Below are 19,139 nucleotides of genomic sequence, written 5' to 3' on the forward strand. Positions count from 1 at the left end.
GCAATAGAACAGGGTGAAGGGGTGGATTGTAGGTACTACTTCTAACTAAACCCTCTAAAACATTATTACTCTCTTTATCCATTCTATTGAAAATCATTTTAAAATTTAACTTTCTTAGAAATAATTTAAAATCAACCAAGAGATTGGCTAAATCACCAGGGTTACTTTTAACATATTTAAACCCTTTGGAGAACAAATTGAAATGTTGTTTCCCTATAACTTGAGTAGAATAGTTGAAAATTTTAAAACCATTATATTCAGATACAATGCCATCAGTACCCTCCTGAATCACTATTTGCCCTTCTTGACCACACTTTTCCATCCGTAATTCATCCTATAGCCATTGCCTGAATGACCTGGGTCTGGAGGATGCCTGGTCTTGCTGGCCAATCGTTCTGACCTCCTGGGGAATAAAAAGTTGTGTTTCAGAAAAGAGATCATCTAGAGGTCTGTTATGACTGTGATATCTAACTCTATCAGAAGGCGCCCCCCGGTCATGAATAACAAGAGCTAGAGGGTTGATATCATCACCAAATCCTATGTTTGCATCTGTGTTAATATTATTTCTATTACTATATTTGTTGTTATAAATAGGACCAGGATACACCTGGTACAATAGCTATTTGCACTTTGACAGCTATCATCCTATATTCCAAAAGAAAAGCCTTGTGAAGGGACAGGCAATTAGGATAGCTAGGATGACTTCAGATTTCAATGATTTGAAGAATGAATTTCTTTTTTTGGGTAGCAAGTTTATTGAAAGGAATTATCCTTCAGATATGGTTTGTGACATATTGGCTGAAGTTTATGGTGAATGGGGCAAAAGATATAAGCCCTTGTTAGGTCAGCCCTTTGTTGCTTCAGGGTCTCAGTGTAGAGGTGGGAAAGACTTCAGGGGGTCCTGTGTAACAGAGTTTACAACATTCTCAGATACCTTCACCAATATTATCAGTTCCAATTGGTGTATGTTAAAAAGTAATAAAGATCTTTTCGAAGCAGTAGGACCCAAACCCATATTTACCTTCAGGACAGGAAGGAATTTAAAAAAAAGTTTTTGAACAGATTGACAATAATGTAAGATATTTTAATAAGAGTACCTTTCCTTGTGGCAGTTGTAGTTAATGTCCTTACATCTTCAGTGATGTACATATCAGATTAAAGAATGGGCTTAATAGTTTTGTGAGATTCTGCAAAGGCAACTGCAGAACCAGGATGTTGGTCTATTTGGCGATATGTGGTGGTTGCCCTGCATTCTATGTAGGAAAAACCGAGAGAGCACTTAGAGATAGAATATATGAACACACATATGATATTAGAACAGCCAAGGAAAGCAGTGCACTTTTTAAACATTCTGAGACATGTGCTTCTTTTTCTGGTTACAAATTTGGCATAATTGAAGTTGTCAGAGATAATGTTAGAGGGGGAGATTGTAAAAACATTTTATTAAATAAAGAACTGAAATGGCAACTTAGGCTGAGGGCACATATTGCTCCTGGTCTTAATGAATATATCAGTATTAAACCAGTTTTGCTGGCTAAAGCAGCTACGGTTTAATACGAATTTTACTGTAGGAATATTTGTTTTTTTATTCATGTTTATGTCTTGGTTTTTTCTTTGATTAGGGTTAAAAGTATTTAACACTAGTTTATTTATATATATTTACATTTTTCATGTGTAATGTGTGTGTTTCTTTAAAAGTTTAATTGGATGTTTCATGAGGCATTATATAAGTCTTTTGTAGCAACTGTGTTTTTTGCATCTGATGAAGTCTTGTCCAGACGAAAGCGCTTGTACATAAAGGTCATTCTGCCTTCATTCGTGGTTGGATCCTTTTTCATTATTTTAATTAAACTCCCCCAGCAAACTCTACTGATTTCTGAGCAGCTCTATTAATATGAAACCTCAGTTTTGAACAGAAAGATCAGCTATGTCAGTATGACAGGGTGGAGCAAAGGAATATTAGACATTTACAATAATCAGTCGACTCATTAAAACTAAGAAATCATGGATTCTGTATCAATTATGAGGCCTGTAATTAGAGAATGGCTGTGAGATCTCAGCAGATAAGATAAAAGACTGAGGTACTGCATACATAATGTTATTGCCTATCAAGTCCAAATCAAATGACAGACATTTAAAAAAAAAAGTTTTAATCGAAAAGATAGCAAGCTGTACTGGATTAAGTGGGGAGGGTAAGCTCTTCCTATACTTAACATAACATCCTCTAACATCAAGCATTCTTGGATGAAGCTTGTAAGTTTCTCTGAAAAGATTTGTCACTTGATCTGGACTCAATAGACTGTACAGGTTTACGTTTACGGACCATACAAATTCTACAGCAATATGACTTCTTTCTTTTTTGGGTGGGGTCGCAGTGGCATAAATAAATAATAATAAGCCAGAGAATTACATAAAACCCTTACTTTCAATTAGAAATGCATGCATAACAGGAAAAAGACTAAAATTGGAAAGCTGATATTCAAGAAGAGGCATTCACACGATGGATACTAACGCTATGTAGGGTATAAGCTCACAGTTCTCTCCATTATGCACTATAAAAATAAATAAAGCAGCAAATAAAAAGCACCTTTTTTAAAACGAAGCTGAGACAAGTCATGTCTACCATAATCTCGAAACAGTATTTTTCCTCCTGGCTTCAGTGCATGGGCCAACCTAGTTATGACATATGGCATCCTAAAACAAAATAAGAAGTTTAGTTTAAATATCTGAACATGACAAAGCCAGTATGCTTTAAATTAATTCTATATAGCACATTCAGTCAAGATCAGAAATTGTTACTAACTAGAAAGCATTACAGGAACATATGCACTAAAATGTAAATAAAAATGTAGTCTCCCATGTCAAAAGACTTCTTATATTACAATAATATAAACACAGAAATTAATTATAAAAAAATAAACGTGAATACCCGTGGGCTTTTGCTAGAAAGGGCCTGTTCTCACGATGAGCTCTGAAGCCATGAATGGCAAGACATCATTATTTTTTAAACAAGAAAAATCTTTGTTAAATTATCATGTAAGACATAGACAATCTTTCATTTATATAAATGAAAACAAACCATTATACATCATTTTATTCTATCCAGTCATTGTCAGTCAAGCATTACATAGCTCATTCAAATTCTACCTTCTTTTAAACCTTATTCCTCCTCTGCATGTGTTGTTCCCACAATTCTAGTTTTTTTCCTATGCAATTTGCTCCTACCCTTTCCTAAAGATCCCAATTCCAGTTGTTTCATCTCTGTTACTATATTCGCTATGTCGAGTAAGGTTGGTTTAGACACTGATTTCCATTTTCTGTAATTGCTCTTTTGTCAGCCACCATAACTAGGCTCAGCAAAACCTTACTATGTCTAGGCAATTCTGATTCCGTATCTGTCTTTCGGCTTTTCCCGGTTAGGGGTCGCCACAGCGGAAATCCTGTCTGCTAATGATTGGCAGTAGAGTTTTATGTGTTGGCTTGCCAGGCCTAACTCACAACCTTCAGAGAAGGAACGCCCATTCACGCATGTTGACTCACAGAAGACGCTCTGAGAATCGAACGTGCAACATCTAACTGTGAGGCAACAACGCTACCACAGCACCAACAAATAATTTCCTTTGTTGCACAAATTTTCTCACCCAGTATCTCTGACAGAGTAGTCTGCAGGGAATCTTTAAAGTCTGCCATCTCAGTACACTCCCAGAAAATATGTTTTCAGTTCCAGACTGGAGTGAATATTGCTGGCAACTAAGATTAGATGCCAGCCATCCTCCAAGACTGAATAAATAAGAAAATGTTAAAGTGTTTTTGAAAAAGAGAATGCTTAGGAATTAAGCCTTTTGCTTGATTAATTAGTATAATTATTTAATTATATTGTGTTTAAATATGTGTTATTTGAAATTTTCATTCAGTCTGAAGAAGTCTGATATAGACGAAAGTGATAACTGAGTGAAGTTATTTTTATTTAATAAAGAGGTTTTATGTATTATTTGTAGCTATGTTTTCTATCTATCTATCTATCTATCTATCTATCTATCTATCTATCTATCTATGGGTTCACTACATATGACCGAAAGTTCATTTGACCGCAAACCTATATGACCAAAACCTCATTTGACCGAAAAACAGCACTGGCAGGTATATGCCCTGTTCCCCACTGTAGTGCGACCCTGGAGTTAGAATATATTGTTAGGGGGGGGTTATGGGGAGGGGGGGGCGCAACCACCCCACCTAGTTTGATCAGATATTTTGTGGTTTGATTTGATATTGTTTAGTGAAACTGAACTTTGTGGGGACTTCGCCCCACCCCCCACAACAATATATTCTAACTCCTGGGTCGCACTACAGTGGGGAACAGGGCATATACCTGCCAGTGCTGTTTTTCGGTCAAATGAGTTTTCGGTCAAATGAACATTCGGTCATTTGGTCTCAGTCAAATGGGCTTCGGTCATATGAACTTTCCATCATATGTAGTGAACCCATATTATATATATACATATATATATATATATATATATATATATGTGTGTGTGTGCGTGTTTGTGAGTGTGTGTGTGTGTATATATATATATATATATATATATATATATATATATATATATATATATATATGTATGTATGTATGTATACGTTTCCAGTTACCTCTTTCTTCCCCATCACACCTCAAGCATTTGCTATCTGAGGAAAAATGATTTGGAGTCTACTTGAGGTATAAAAATAACTAAACACTTCCAAGCAAAGATCCTAAATTTTCTAGACTTTGTTGCATATTTGGGAGAAATACATATACCCCCCCCCACCATTGTTTCTTTGTGAATTTCTTATCCAGCCTCTCTTCCCAATTCCTTTATAACCTCCTCTGATTGGTTATTAGAGTTAGCATGCAATATTTTATATGCTCTACTAATTATTCCCTTTTTAACAGCAGCTTCTGTTCTAGATTCTACTAAAAACTCTACCAGTGCTGATCTTTTGTTTAGCACTCCCTAATTATTTCTCTTTGCCTATACTCTTGATATCAATTCTTGATAGGAAAGGCAGTCTCTAACCTGCAGTCCAAACAAATTCTTGGCATCTCCGCATTCTATTACCTTTCCCTCTCTAGTGATTTTCTCCCAATGCCTTAGTTCCTTTGCCAGATTTCTCCAATAAATTCCAGCCCCCTCTTGCCTACTGTCTGTATCCCTAATTGCAGTCATTCCTATGGAGATAATCTCCTTTCTCCATTCCATGTTAGCTTAGTTCTTACAATACTTTCTGCTACTTTATGAATATAATATTCTGTATGACTACTGTTATTCTCCTTAAAGGTCTGCATCCAAAATCCCGGTCTCTCCTTGTTTCTTAAGCTACCCCTGTTTCATCATCATCCCCTTCTATTATGAATTATAGTTTTCTGCTTGTGCTATGTACAGCAGCCTTATTTGTGTTGCTCTGAAATACTCCTTCAAATTGGATAATCCCAATTCGCCCTGTCCTACTGGCAGAATCATCTTATCCCACTTGACTCTTGCCATCTTTCCCTCCCAGATAAAATCCTTTAGTTCTTTATTAATTGCAATCCACAACTTCTCTTCTGGTTGATAAACATATGCCTGACCTGTGTGCAAGACTAAAGGGACTAAAACATTGTAACTGCTTGTATATTACTAACCGTATCCATATGACAGAGCTTCCATTTTCTCAGTTTTTGTATTATCTTTTGATTAGTCTCTTCCCACTTATCCGTAGCTGCCACACTGGAATCAGTTTTAATCCATACTCCTAAATACTTCATTTTATCGTGTCTCCATAAATATGGATATTGCTACATCAATTAGTGAGTACATAATTTACTGCTATTGTCTTTGTTTTAGCTTCATTAATGTTATATCCAGAAAAGATTTCAAATTGTCTCAACATGTTCCAGAACACTGCAATGTCCCTTTCTGGCTTTGTCAGATATAAAATATCATCTGCAAATAGATCCAGCTTTTCTTGACTACCAAACCAATTATATTCTTGAATTTGAGTCCATTATTTTCTTTGCTAGTGGTTCTAAATATAATGCAAATAACAAAGGGGAAAGAGGATACCCCTGCCTGGTTCCTCTGCTCAAGCAGAAAATATCAGAGAGGACCCCACCCACTTTAATTTTCACAACCGATCTCTCATGTATCCTCCTAATCAACCTTATAATTTTACAAGGGAATGCAAATGCTTCCACTGCCCTGTTTATAAAGTCCCAGTTCACTCTGTCAAATGCTTTCCCTGCATCAAGACCCACCAACAACAATGGTATTTTCTTACATTCTGCTTCCCTATGGATCATCAGTGTCCTGTTAATTTTGTGACATGTTTGCCTCCCCTCCTAAAAAACACATTGATCAATATCTATTAATTTTAGCATCATTTTTGCCATTCTTTTAGCCATTATAGACATAAACACTTTATAATCATGGTTTATTATTGAAATGGGCCTGTATGAAGCCGGATCTGAGGGATCTTTAACCTCTTTAGGTATTACAGCTACCAATGCTTTATTCTAGGATGTTAGTACTTTTCCTCCTCCTCTTAAAATACTGTTAAACAAAACTTTCCAGATCTTTATCATTTTTTTCCTGCCTATCTTCCAAACTTACACAAGAATACCATCTATTCCTGGGGGCTTTCCTGTAGATTGGTTGCACATCATCACTTTTATCTCATCTCCTCCATTCCTGTTAGTAACTGAGCCTCATCTATCTCTAACCTTGTCATATTTAATTCTTCCATTAACATTTCCATTTGGACCTTTTCTTGATTTCCATACTTCTCTGCTTTATACAGGCTTTCATGGAATTTCAGAAATATTTCTAATATTTCTACATGATGTCTTGTTACCTTCCTTGTTATAGGCTCCCTAAGCTTGGCGACAGCCCTTTCTACTTTCTGTTGCCTGAGTCATTGTGCTAAAAGTTTTTGTGTTCTAGAATTATCAAAAAACTACTGCTTAACAGCAGTCTTTTTAAACTCATGCATATTATCAAGGTAATCCCTTATTTTCTGTTTAGCATTCTGCAGTTGCTCATTTTCTTGTTCTGTGGGAATCCCCTACTTTGCAATACTTTAACATTTGTCAGTCCAACAAAATAATTCTTTTTACATCTTAACCATCTCCCGCTTTAATTTTGTTCCATTGCCTGGCTATATTTTCAGAAGAAATTTCTATCTTCTCTAATAGCTCCTGAATGATTTCCACTACACATTCTTTAAATTACTCTCTTTTCAACAGATAGGTGGGAAAGTGCCAGTATCATATTTTTATTTCATTTCCCTGTGTTTTTATTTTAGTTATTACTGGCACATGGTCTGAAATAGTTATTAGCTGTGTATCAAGACCTTCAATTAAATGCACATGTTCCTGTGAAATGTAAATTCTGTCTAGCCTAGCCCAATTTGTGTATCTTGTGAAATAATATGTAAATTCACTCTGAACTCCTAGTACTGAATTCACAGCTTTCATACCAAATATTTTCATAAACTACTTCAAAAATCTACCCTCCTTTGTTATATTTTACCTTTTGGGCTCCCCAGAACTATTGCAAATCAAATTCCAGTCCCTATCTACAAGTAGTATTTCTTGCTGAAAGCTGATTAGTTCTCCCAGAATTTTCATAAGCTCCATTATAGCAGTTTTAGATGGAATATAAATACATACCAGTATAATCCCCCTCCCCTGCCAGTTGCCCCTTAGTACTACATATTTACCATTATTATCTTTTTCATCTTTTTCTATCACTATTAGAGTTCCACTTGCAATTAATATCATTACTCCCTTTCCTTTGCCCCAGGTACTTGCTGAATAGCCACCCTGAAAACCTTTCTTTATCAAATTCACATGTTCAGTTTTTTTCCAAGTGTGTCTCCTTTAGCATAGCTATTTGCACTCTAATTTTTTTAATACAGTTCACTACTCTTTCTTTTTTGTATTTATCTGTGAAACCATTGATGCATAAAGATGTTATTGAAAGCTTCATTGTCTTAAAAAGTTATTACTCCCACCTTTTATGTATAACAGCTTTTTAGTTAAATATCTATTTCCACCTTTTATGTTACATACATATACTGTTTGGCAGGTTGATCTTGTATATAGCTGTTTCCTGTCATATCCAATTGAGCCTACGTCACATCTTACAAAACTTTTTGTTTTGCTGAAAGCCCTCAAACAAAAAAAAAAAAAAAACAAACACACTCCAAATACTCCCCTGAAACCCATTAAATTAGTAATAACAAATATAACTAACCATGCACATCTAAAATATTGAAGTTTTGCTCTTCTAATAGGAATAGATGATATTCAAACTGACAGCCACACTCACATGCTTGAGATAACCTAAAATAAAGGTTATCTGTGCTAAGACTCATGGTACAGCATGTGCTTCTACTAAGTGCCGTCTGGCTTTGTCTTATCTTTGTACCTCTCTCAGCTAGGAAAACACATCTATGCTTTCAGAAAGCATTTTCTCCAAACCATTCCGCTTTATCAGATTGTCTCCTACAGACATGACAACCAGACATAAAACTGCCAAGCATACATTTGTTTCCTAGAAAAAAGCCCTATAATATTCAATATACTTTTTCATTTACTTGCTTTCTCTTAAAACCAGTTACTAGATTAAGAAATGGGCATTAACTCAGTTATTCCCCTATGCAAGAAATAGAAAAAGCACACTAATTTTCCTTTGTCATGTTATTTTAACCAGATTTTTTCTTCTTTCTTTTATATACTGTAGTACCTACATTTCCTAAAATTGAACAAGGAGAAAGAAAAGAAAAAAAAGAAAACAAAGAAAAAACTGGAGCACCTATTTACATTAGTATCCCCCTTATACTTAAAAATAACTGAGAAAATGTTACTTTACAGCATGCAAAGAAAATCATGCATTGTTAAAATAGCACCATTAAGAAACAAATTTGTTTTACTTACAGTTAAATTTCTCCCCCTTCTTTCCCTGTCCTAATTGTTTTTCTGAACATTAATGACATGAAGTAAGGCATATGCTTTAGAGGGGTCTATAGTAGTTCATCGAAATATGAATTCGTTGAATATGTATTCATCAAAGGCTAAAAAGTAAAATTCATTACAACGAAGTACAGAATTTTTCCCAGGGTTATGAACCACTGGGCCATTAGCACAACTTTGCCCTTTTCCCCATCATATTGTAATCTCAAAGCCACTTGGGTGGGTTTGACTTAGTGCGGTGTGTTCCGCAGTGCTAGAGGGCGAGTGGTTCCTAACCCTGGGAAAAATTCCATGCTTCACTGCAATGAAGTCTGCTGTTTAGTCTCCAATGAATAAATATTTGATGAATACATATCTCGATGAATTAATATAGACCTGCTTTAGAGTCCCCTAGAAATTTAACAAAGTCCAAGAAAATCCAATATTTCCAAATTTTCTTGTTCCGTCCTGTTTCATAAATATGCTTATTGCTTTGTAATCCCACATTTGTCAATTTTCAATTTATTGGATTTATTCCTGTTCATCTCCATCTCCCAAATCCTGTCTCTGGTTAATTTCTAACTTACTCTTGATTGTTCTAGTTGACACTCATGTTTTTTTTTTCTTTCTCTCAAGCATTTCCAGTGAAACACTGGAAAAGTTTTCACTGGCACAGTCTCTCTGTGATCTTTATTACCAGAAGAAAAAGAACCAGAATCTCCTTCTGTTTCACAGCTCACTTTTTGTTGAACAAACTTTTGTATTTTCTCAATAGCACGTACTTCATCAAAAATGATTTTGTCACTCCGGGGAAAATATTTTGAAGACAGCTAGGTACAGCAGTTTGAATCTCATGCCTTCTAAATATTCCTTGAATAATGGAATAAATTTACTCCTCTGCTGCCCGGTGTACGATGAGTAGTCATTTTCCATAAACACTCTGCTGTCTCCCACTGTTACTTCTTTGTCCTTTTGCCACAGTTTTGTCAGAATCATCTCCTGCTGCTAAGTTTGCATCTTTACTGTCAGAGCTGGATCATGGTCAAATGAGGCCCTAGGCAGGGTAATAGATTGGAGGCCTCCCACAGCAGCTACTCCTGCAGCAACCCCTTAACTCCCTGCTCCACAGCAGCTCCTTTCCCAGCCATTCCAGTGGTGCATTACTTGGATATTTCTCCCCATTTACCACAGCACTGTACAAACCTATCAATGTGCATACTGTTTTCTTATTTACTTCTACAATGATTACAGATATTGAAATAAAAAAGCACAAACACTGATAGCCATTTGCTAAACCAACAATACCGTTTCAGAATGAAACCAGACTTAGCATGAGCAGTAAACTTCTCTGCCACTGAAACTCAAATTAATTGAAATGGCATTAAAACCCACATTCAAATAAAATGCATTTGCCCATTGGAGAATTATGTTTACCTTTGGGCTGTTTTCAAACCAAAGGCTCCTTTGCACACATTTTTAGAACCACGTATACATGTTTGTCTTCTTTGATTCACATTCCTGATTGTACAAATTATATTTCTTGTAAAGTATAGCACTACTTGCTGGAGTGTGTTTTAAATTTGTAGTTTTGAACATTTAACCAGTAAGCAATAAAACAAAATGTATGACCCAATGATGACAAAACTGTCCATTTCAGAACATTTTCACCATAAAAGACCACTCAAACTTCGTCATTACAATCTACCAGTATCCATAAATAAAAGTCATCCGAATAATTCCACAGTAAAGAAATACGTAACTAATGATGAGGTTGCTACTGGTAAAAACTTTACATTGCAGTGTTTCATCTACATATTCAGTACCTGCTGCTCTTGAAGAATGAATTGCCTATGTTACATTAAGAAATTAAATTGGTAAGCTGGTAATACTGCAATAGGGACTGACTGACGAACTGACAAGTTCAAAGTTGCTAGGCATCTCATACAAAGAAAGACACACTCAGGAGTGCAGAACCCCTATCCCCTCCTTAAAATGCACCAAGTAATCTGCAATCAAAAGGGCACTGCAATATCAGCACTCCATATACGTGGTGTAGGACTAGAATCCAAAGTCTTCTGCAGCAAACACAATTATGCTACTAACACTGTTCTCAAATTCTACAGCAAAAATAGTGACTTTTATTTAAACAAAACTGTTAGTTGAACATTGAAACAGACTTGGCATGAGCAACAGTAAACATCTCTTCACTTGACACTCACAATTCCATGAAAATGTATTGAAACTCACAATCCCTTGACCATGCACTGAAACTTTTAGTTATGTACTTACCATAACTTTAGATGTATGGGATCCATCTCGCCTACATTCTCTACAGATGGGTTTGGAGCCGATCCTTGGCTCCGACTCGGCACGCTATACAATAGAACGAAGTCTCTTATTGGCTGAGTTACCTCATATCCCAGGATGCACCACTACTGCTTCCCCAGGTCTTGTTTGTCCGCACACATGCACACACACGTAGACTGTTGTTATAACATTGCCCGGTGTTTCAAGAGAGGAAACAGTTGAATTCGGACCGTCCGGTCTCTTCTGGCCCCCAAGGCAGGGGGAAGGAGGGTGGGTTATTAGGAATGTAGGCGAGATGGATCCCATACATCTAAAGTTATGGTAAGTACATAACTAAAAGATGTAATGTGATCCTATCTCGCCTACATTCTCTACAGATGGGACAGCGTCCCTAGCACCTAATTCCTGGGTGGCTCACTGGAAAACGGTCCAGAGAACTGTGGAACCGAAGGAAGCTCGACCCCTAAATGCCACATCCAATTTGTAGTGAGTAATAAAGGTGTGTAGAGAAGACCACGTAGCAGCCACACAGATGTCATTAATAGAGAGTTTGGAATGAAAGGCTGCTGAAGTGGCCATAGCCCTGGTAGAATGAGCTTTCACTGGAACTGTAAGCTCGTTATTTGAAATGTGATAAATATGACTGATACAGTCTCTGATCCACTTGGCAATAGTGACTTTCATGACGGCTTTGCCTAATTTATAGTCCGAAAAGGAAACAAACAGTTGATCTGATTTTCGTGCTTGGTGTGTCCTATCCAAATAGAAATGTAATTGTCTGTGCACATCTAAGCTGTGAAAGGTATACTCAGCTCTGTTTGTATACTTAGGGGAAAAAAACGGTAATTCCAGTGATTGTTGCAAACAAAAATTAGAACAAACCTTTGGTATGAAGGATGGATTTGGTCTAAGAGATACTCTATCCTTGTGAAATACCAGGTATGGTGGTTTGACACATAAGGCTTGAAGTTCTGAAACTCGCCTGGCTGATGTGATAGCAACTAGAAGGGCAGTCTTCCAAGAAAGAAATTTTAAGTCACAGGTTGCTGCCGGCTCAAAGGGGGGTGCGGTTAATGCACCTAACACTATGTTAAGGTCCCACGGTGGAACGGGATGAGATATGGGGGGGCCGTAGAAGCCAAGCTCCTTTAATAAAAGCTTTGCACAACTTATTGCTCATTAAAGGTGGTTCTACATTCTCGTGAAAATTGGAAATAGCTGCCAATTGAACTTTGATGGTAGACACCGAACAACCCTGGTTGAACAGGGAAGTTAAAAACTTCAGAACTTCTGACACCGAGGCTGTCATAGGGTCTAAACCCCAGAGTTGGGCCCAAATAGCAAACCTCTTCCATTTACTGCTATACATCTTTTTAGTAGAAGTCTTCTGGGCCGAGGACAAAATATGCATGACTTCAGGGTCGAAAGAATGGCTCCTAACTATGGTCGGAAGAGGAGTAGCCAAGCTGCTATCTTCAATGAATGGAGGGACTGATGGAGCTGTCCTGACTGATGCGTCAAGAGGTCCGGAACTTGGTCCAGGAACCAGGGACCCTCCAATGCGTATTTGTGAAGAAAGGGGAACCAGACTTGACGAGGTCAGTATGGGGCGATTAGAATCATTTTGCTTCCCAAGCGAATCGCCTTCTGAATCACCTTGGGGAGAAGGGGAACCGGTGGAAAAGCGTATAGCAGACCGGGGGGCCAAGCTTGGACCAGAGCATCCTTGGGGATCTCCCCCGGAACTGGAGTGAGAGAGAAGAACTGCTGGCATTTTGCATTGAGGGGAGTTGCGAAAAGATCGCAACATGGAACTCCCCATGTCTTGAAAATCTGTGTTACCACTTTGTGGTTCAAGGACCATTCGTGAGGGGAGAGAATAGCCCTGCTCAGTCTGTCGGCTATCACATTGGAACTCCCCGGAATGTGTGTTGCTACTAGAAAACGTTTGGTAGCAATCGCCCAATCCCATACCTTCATGGCCTCTCTGCAAAGGGGGTAAGACCTGGTCCCTCCTTGCTTGTTCAAGTACCAGACTACCGACATGTTGTCGGACTGAATGGCAATCGTCCCCTAGGGGAGGTGATCGTGCAGTGCCTGCAATGTCAAAAGCACTGCCCTCATTTCCAGGATATTGATGTGGAGAAGATTCTCGTTGGAGTGCCACGTGCCTTGGACCGACCTGTCCAGATAATGTCCCCCCCACCCTGTCTGGGAGGCGTCCGTAGTCAACGTGGCCAAGGGGGATGGGGGAACGAAGGGTCGCCCCTGATCCAGGTTGGAGGAAAGAAGCCACCAACGAAGATCCTGTTTGCACGTCTCTGTGATCATTATGTGGTGACTGAGGGGGAGGTCTTGATAAGACCACTGTACTGAGAGGAGCCACTGGAGTATCCTCATGTGCAACCTTGCCAAGGGGACGAGAAGAATGGTGGCTGACATGGAACCTAACAGCTGCAGGACCATTCTCGCTGGAGCGCGACGTCTGAGGAGTAATGCCCGAACCTGAGACTGCAATGTTGCTACCTTTCCGCAGGAAGATAGACTCTCATCTGCCTTGAGTCTATTTCTGCACCAATAAACAGAATACGCTGTGATGGCAGCAATACGGATTTTGTCCAATTGAAGGTGATTCCTAAGGAGTTGCCTAGGGAGATAGTGGCTGCTAGAGCTTTTACGAGTAGATGCCTTGAGGTGGCAGTTAGGAGCCAGTCGTCTAGGTATGGAAACACCTGGAATCCTAGACTTCTCAGGTGAGCAGTCACCACTGCCAAACATTTGGTGAACACCCTGGGGGCTGTGGTGAGACCAAAGGGCAGTGCACGGAACTGGAAATGACTGTCTCCTAGGCTGAAGCGCAAGTGTCTCCTGGACGCCTGATCTATCAGAATGTGATAATAGGCGTATTTGAGATCTATGGAGAACATCCAAACACCCTTCTCCACAAGCGGGAGAATGGTTTGCAAGGTGACCATCCGGAATTTGGACTTTTTCACCGATCGGTTTAACCTGCTGAGATCCAAAATGGGCCTCAAGTCCCCGGTCTTTTTTGGTACCAAAAAGAATCTTGAGTAAGTCCCTGATCCGGCCTGATCTGCGGGGACAGGTTGGATGACTCCTTTTTGAAGCAGCTTCGAACTTTCGCTGGCTGCGAGATCCCGTTGACTGGGTGGAGGGTCCGGGATTCTTTGGGATGGTGGGGGGGTTGAGAGAAGGGAATGGTGTAACCTCCGGCGATGATTCGGAGCACCCATTGGTCCTGAGTGATACTTTCCCAGGCCTTTAGGTGCCTCAAAAAACGACCCCGACTGGCTCCGGAGCTGCACAGTCGGGCACTCCTTCAGGGATGCTGGAAGGAGGAGGAGCCACGAAAGGACTCGCAGTCTCCAGTGTTGCGGGGGCCGCCGCCTCTGGGATGGCGTCTCCCTGAAAAATTTCCCCTTCCTCTGCCTCTAGAAGGGGAATCGCTCTGCTCCGACGAGTAAGGCTTTTGAGACTTACGGAACCACATTTTCCCTCCTCTTCGAGCCTTGGGATAAGGTCTGAAGGGAGTGGAAAACCGGGCTCCGAAAGCAGTTAAAGTCTTACCCTCCTGCTCGCGAGTCAAAGTGTCCTTTACCTTAGGTCCGAACAGAGAGGACCCATCGAAGGGGGCGTCGGCAAAGGAAGACTTAAAAGCCTCCGCAAAGTGACACAGGCGTAGCCAGGCTTGTCTCCGTAGAGCAACATCTGTGCCCGCCGCTCTGCTCGCCCCCTCGGCTGCATACGAAATGAGCCTCATGGACGAGTTGGATAACGAGGACAGGGTAGCCAACTGGGAGTTAACCGTCTGGGCTAACTGCTCAGGTAAGTTACCGGAGAGGGTATCCGACAGCTCCTTGACCAGATCCCTCTGCAGTCTCGTGAAATGCGTCAAGTAATTCAGGGACCTTAATGTAAAGGTAGCTGAAGTGAGGGTGCACTTTCCGTACCGATCCATGCTCCTAGACTCCTTATTAGGAGGATGGATGGATGTTGAAGCCTCTGCCACATCTTGCTGGGTGGCAGAAGCCACCACCAAGGCATCTACAGCCACACCTTTGGTAAGAAAGTCCTTATCCGGAGGTGCCGAAAGGAATTTATTGGGGCAAGCTGGAACCGGTTCAACAGAGTCCGGGTGTTCCCACGCCCTTCGAGAGATCAAATCCATAAGCTCATCGAAGGGCGGAGACACCCAGGAGGCGGAGGGCTGAGCCCCAAAGGCCTTGAGGAACACAGACTCCTCAGCAGAAGGGGGTTTGGACTGCCAGTCTCCTTGTTGCTTAAGGATTTCCAAGATGTCCGCAAAGGAAACATCATCCGAGGACGACTTGGGGGACCCTTCCGCATCATCGAGGTCGGTATCCGAGGTGAGAGACTCATCAGGGGAGTCGACGTGCTTCCTCTTGCACTGTCTTTTCCTGGGAGGTTCCTCCGAAGACGTTTCGGAGGGACCTCCCGGAAGAAGGGAACCCCTGATGGGGGTAACCTCAGGCCCCAGGGCTCCGCTGCCGTGAGACAGGGGGATTGCAAAGGAGCCAGTCTCCGTGCCAAGGGAAGGTGGTGGTGAGATGGTAGAAGTGGCCAGAGAGGATTTGGCCAAGGCACTCCTCATGGCCTTGAAGGCGGGACCCCCAGAGTCCTGGGATGGTCCAACCTCCAAGGCCACAACAGCAGTCGGAACTCCCGTAGCCGACGCACCGAGAGGGAGGCTCGGAACCGAAAGGATCGGACCCGAAGCGTCCCCCCCAGGGCCGACAGAGGAGGTCCGCATACCGAACCCCGACCCAAAAGGCGGGGTTGGAGTTAGGGTCGGAACCGACCCAACAACATCCACCAGCTCCACCAACACCGACTCCAACGGCGCCGAGGCTGTTGGAGGAGGAATCGAGATAGCAGGATGGGAAACCGGCTCCGCAGCCAACTGGGCTGGAGCCGAGACCAACTTTTGAAAGACCGGAGACTGGAAAAGCCTTTGAAGCACCCTGTCTACATCCGAATCAGACATCCTCGACGACCGAGAAGAGACCGACCGGGTCCGAGTCGACTTCTCCACTGGCTCCGAAAGACTGGGGGACCGGCTCCGAATGGTTTCGAGAAGTATCGGCGCCGAGGGAGATTCCACTACCACTGCAATTTCCCTCGGAGCCGATAGGGACTTCGGCACCAAAGGGGAAGAGTCTGAGCAGGCAACCTTCATCGGCTCCGAAGGCAGTGGAGCCGATGGAGATGACTCGCCTCTCGACGCCCGAGCTCTCGGCTCCGAAGCCAGAGGAGTCGAGGCTGGAGACATCGAGGCAGACCGTTCTGCCCTCGGCTCCGAAGTCCGTGGAGCCGACGGAGAAGCCTGCCTTGCCTTTTTTGCTGCCGGGTCCGACGGGCTGGTCGGAGCCGAAGATTTTTTCTTCCTCGAAGGGGATGAAGAAGAAGATAGGGCCTCCTCAAAGGAAGGGGTAATAAGCCCGTTCAAAATCAATTTATTTTTCCTCTCTTAAAGCACGCGAGAGGAAAAAGCGTGGCAAACGCTACATGATTCCTGAAGGTGCTTCGGGCCCAAACAGTAAACACACAAGGAATGATAGTCTGTAATGGACATTTTATAGTTGCACTTAGTACATTTTTTGAAACCCGATGGTCTATGTTCCTTCGACATCGTAAAGACACAGTAACTTCCAAATTTCACCACAAAGTATATAACTAGGAAATCTAACAGAAAGAGCACGAGATAGGGCAAGGCCCCTCTGACTCAACGAAAAACACTTGCCCAAAAATACAATTTTACCACAGAAAATCACCTAACACACAATCATACACAACAAGTAGCTGTTAAAACAGCTTTTGGGTCAGTTTTTGTAGAAATTTTGACAGAAATATTTTTGTCACAAGAGGTACTTAGCTCAGCCAAGTCCGAGACCACGTCTATGCTGTAGAAGCGGCAAACGAGATCTGGGGAAGCAGTAGTGGTGCATCATGGGATATGAGGTAACTCAGCCAATAAGAGACTTCGTTCTATTGTATAGCGTGCCGAGTTGGAGCCGAGGATTGGCTCCGAACCCATCTGTAGACAATGTAGGTGAGATAGGATCACATTACATCTCATAATTCCCTGAAAATGTACTGAAAAAAGAAGATATGTACTCACCATAATGCTCCATCTGAGTAGTTGTACTTCATTTGTCTTCAACCTGTGGGATACGGATCTGTATCGGATATGAGCCGGCAAAAATTACTAGCATCAGCTCCGAGCTCCAGACTCCTCCCCTTATCCATAATACACCTCCACTGCCTTCCATCCCCAGATCAGGTTTGCTGAACTTATCCTTAGAACCTGACCTGATTAGATACTTGTGACCTGTACTACAGCCCGTAGGCTGAACATGCGCCAAGGTCCGGGGGAAGGAGGGAAGGATGGTTGAAGACAAATAAAGTACAACTACTCAGATGGAACATTATGGTGAGTAAATAACTTCTTTATCTGAAGTAGTTTACTTCATTTGGTCTTCAACCTGTGGGACAGAGTCCCCAGCTACTAAAACTCCTGAGAGGCCCTCATGGAAGGATATTCTGGAGCACCGCGGAGCCAAAGGATGCTCTCCTTCTAGATGTCAGATCCAATTTGTAATGGGAAATAAATGTATGAGATGAGAACCAGGTAGCTGCAGAGTAAATGTCATCCAAAAACACCCTACACCAGAAAGCTGCAGACATAGGGTATGGACCTAGTGGAATGAGCTTTAACCTGACCTGGAGGAGACATGCCTCTGTCCTTACAGACCTGCAGGATGCATGAAGAAATAGTGACCTTGGAAATAGGTTTGCCCAAAAAGGGTCTATAAAACAAAACAAACAATTGATCAGATTAACAAAATTTTTTTGTCCTGTGTAAATAGAATCGTTACTGTCTACGAACATCCAACATGTGTAGCTTGTATTCCATCCTGTTGGTAAAATGGGAAAGAACACAGGCAGATTTATAGTTTCATTGATATTGACTGGTGATGCCACCTTAGGAAGAAAAGATGGGTTGGTTCGAAGGGAAACTCTATCTTTATGAAAAATCATGTACGGGAATTTTATGGACAAGGCCTGTAATTCCGAAACTCTTCTAGCAGAGGTAACAGTGACCAGAAAAGCTGTTTTCCATGACAGAAATGTTAGATCTGCAATTGCGGCTGGCTCGAAAGGTGGGGCGACCAGAGCTTGGAGAATCATAGTAAGGTCCCAAGGGGGGACAGGATCTTTGACCACGGGGCGTAGCAAAAAAGTACATTTAATAAAGGCTTTAAACAGTCTAGAAGATGCCGAGGATGCAGAATTCTCACCCACATGAAAATGACAAATGGCAGCCAACTGAACTTTGACAGTAGAAGAACTAATACCATGCTGGAAAATATCAGCTAGAAAACCAAGAATGGCGGAAATAGAAGCCGTGAAAGGATCTAAACTCCTCTGAGAGGCACAGAAAGAAAAATGTTTCCACTTGCTGCGATAAACCTTTCTGGTTGAAGACTTATGAGCAGCCACCAAAATAGACTTAAATGAGGAGGAAAGTCCGAGAGTCCTAGTAATCATGGGAACTGGAGCAGCCAAGCTGTGAGCTTCAAGCTGTCCAGACTTGGATGAGGCACCCCTGATGGGTGTGAGATCAGATCTTGAATGGGATCAAGGATCCAAGGTGGAGTCAGAAGGTGAGACCAAAGGAAGGGAAACCAAACCTGGCAAGGCCAGAATGGGGTAATGAGTATCACCTTGCTCCCCAGTCGACAAGCTTTCTGCAGAAACCTCAGGATGAGAGGAACTGGAGGGTAAGCATACAGAAGACCAGGAGGCCAAGCATGAACTACAGCAT

The 19,139-nt window shown here is 41.4% G+C and overlaps 1 protein-coding gene across 4 annotated transcripts in view; it reads right to left on the bottom strand.

Moving 5' to 3' along the window:
• METTL8 (methyltransferase 8, methylcytidine) overlaps window positions 1-19,139 on the bottom strand; it is a 1,591,180-nt gene that overhangs the window by 499,805 nt on the left and 1,072,236 nt on the right. For all 4 annotated transcript variants that reach the window (XM_044075524.1, XM_044075523.1, XM_044075522.1 and 1 more), the window contains one exon: window positions 2,588-2,694. In XM_044075524.1, the coding sequence (XP_043931459.1) occupies window positions 2,588-2,694 (107 nt within the window). The remainder of the gene's footprint in view (window positions 1-2,587; window positions 2,695-19,139) is intronic.

This window comes from Protopterus annectens, chromosome 6.part1 (assembly GCF_019279795.1).
Source record: "Protopterus annectens isolate FY-2018-M chromosome 6.part1, PAN1.0, whole genome shotgun sequence".
Taxonomy (NCBI): domain Eukaryota; kingdom Metazoa; phylum Chordata; order Ceratodontiformes; family Protopteridae; genus Protopterus; species Protopterus annectens.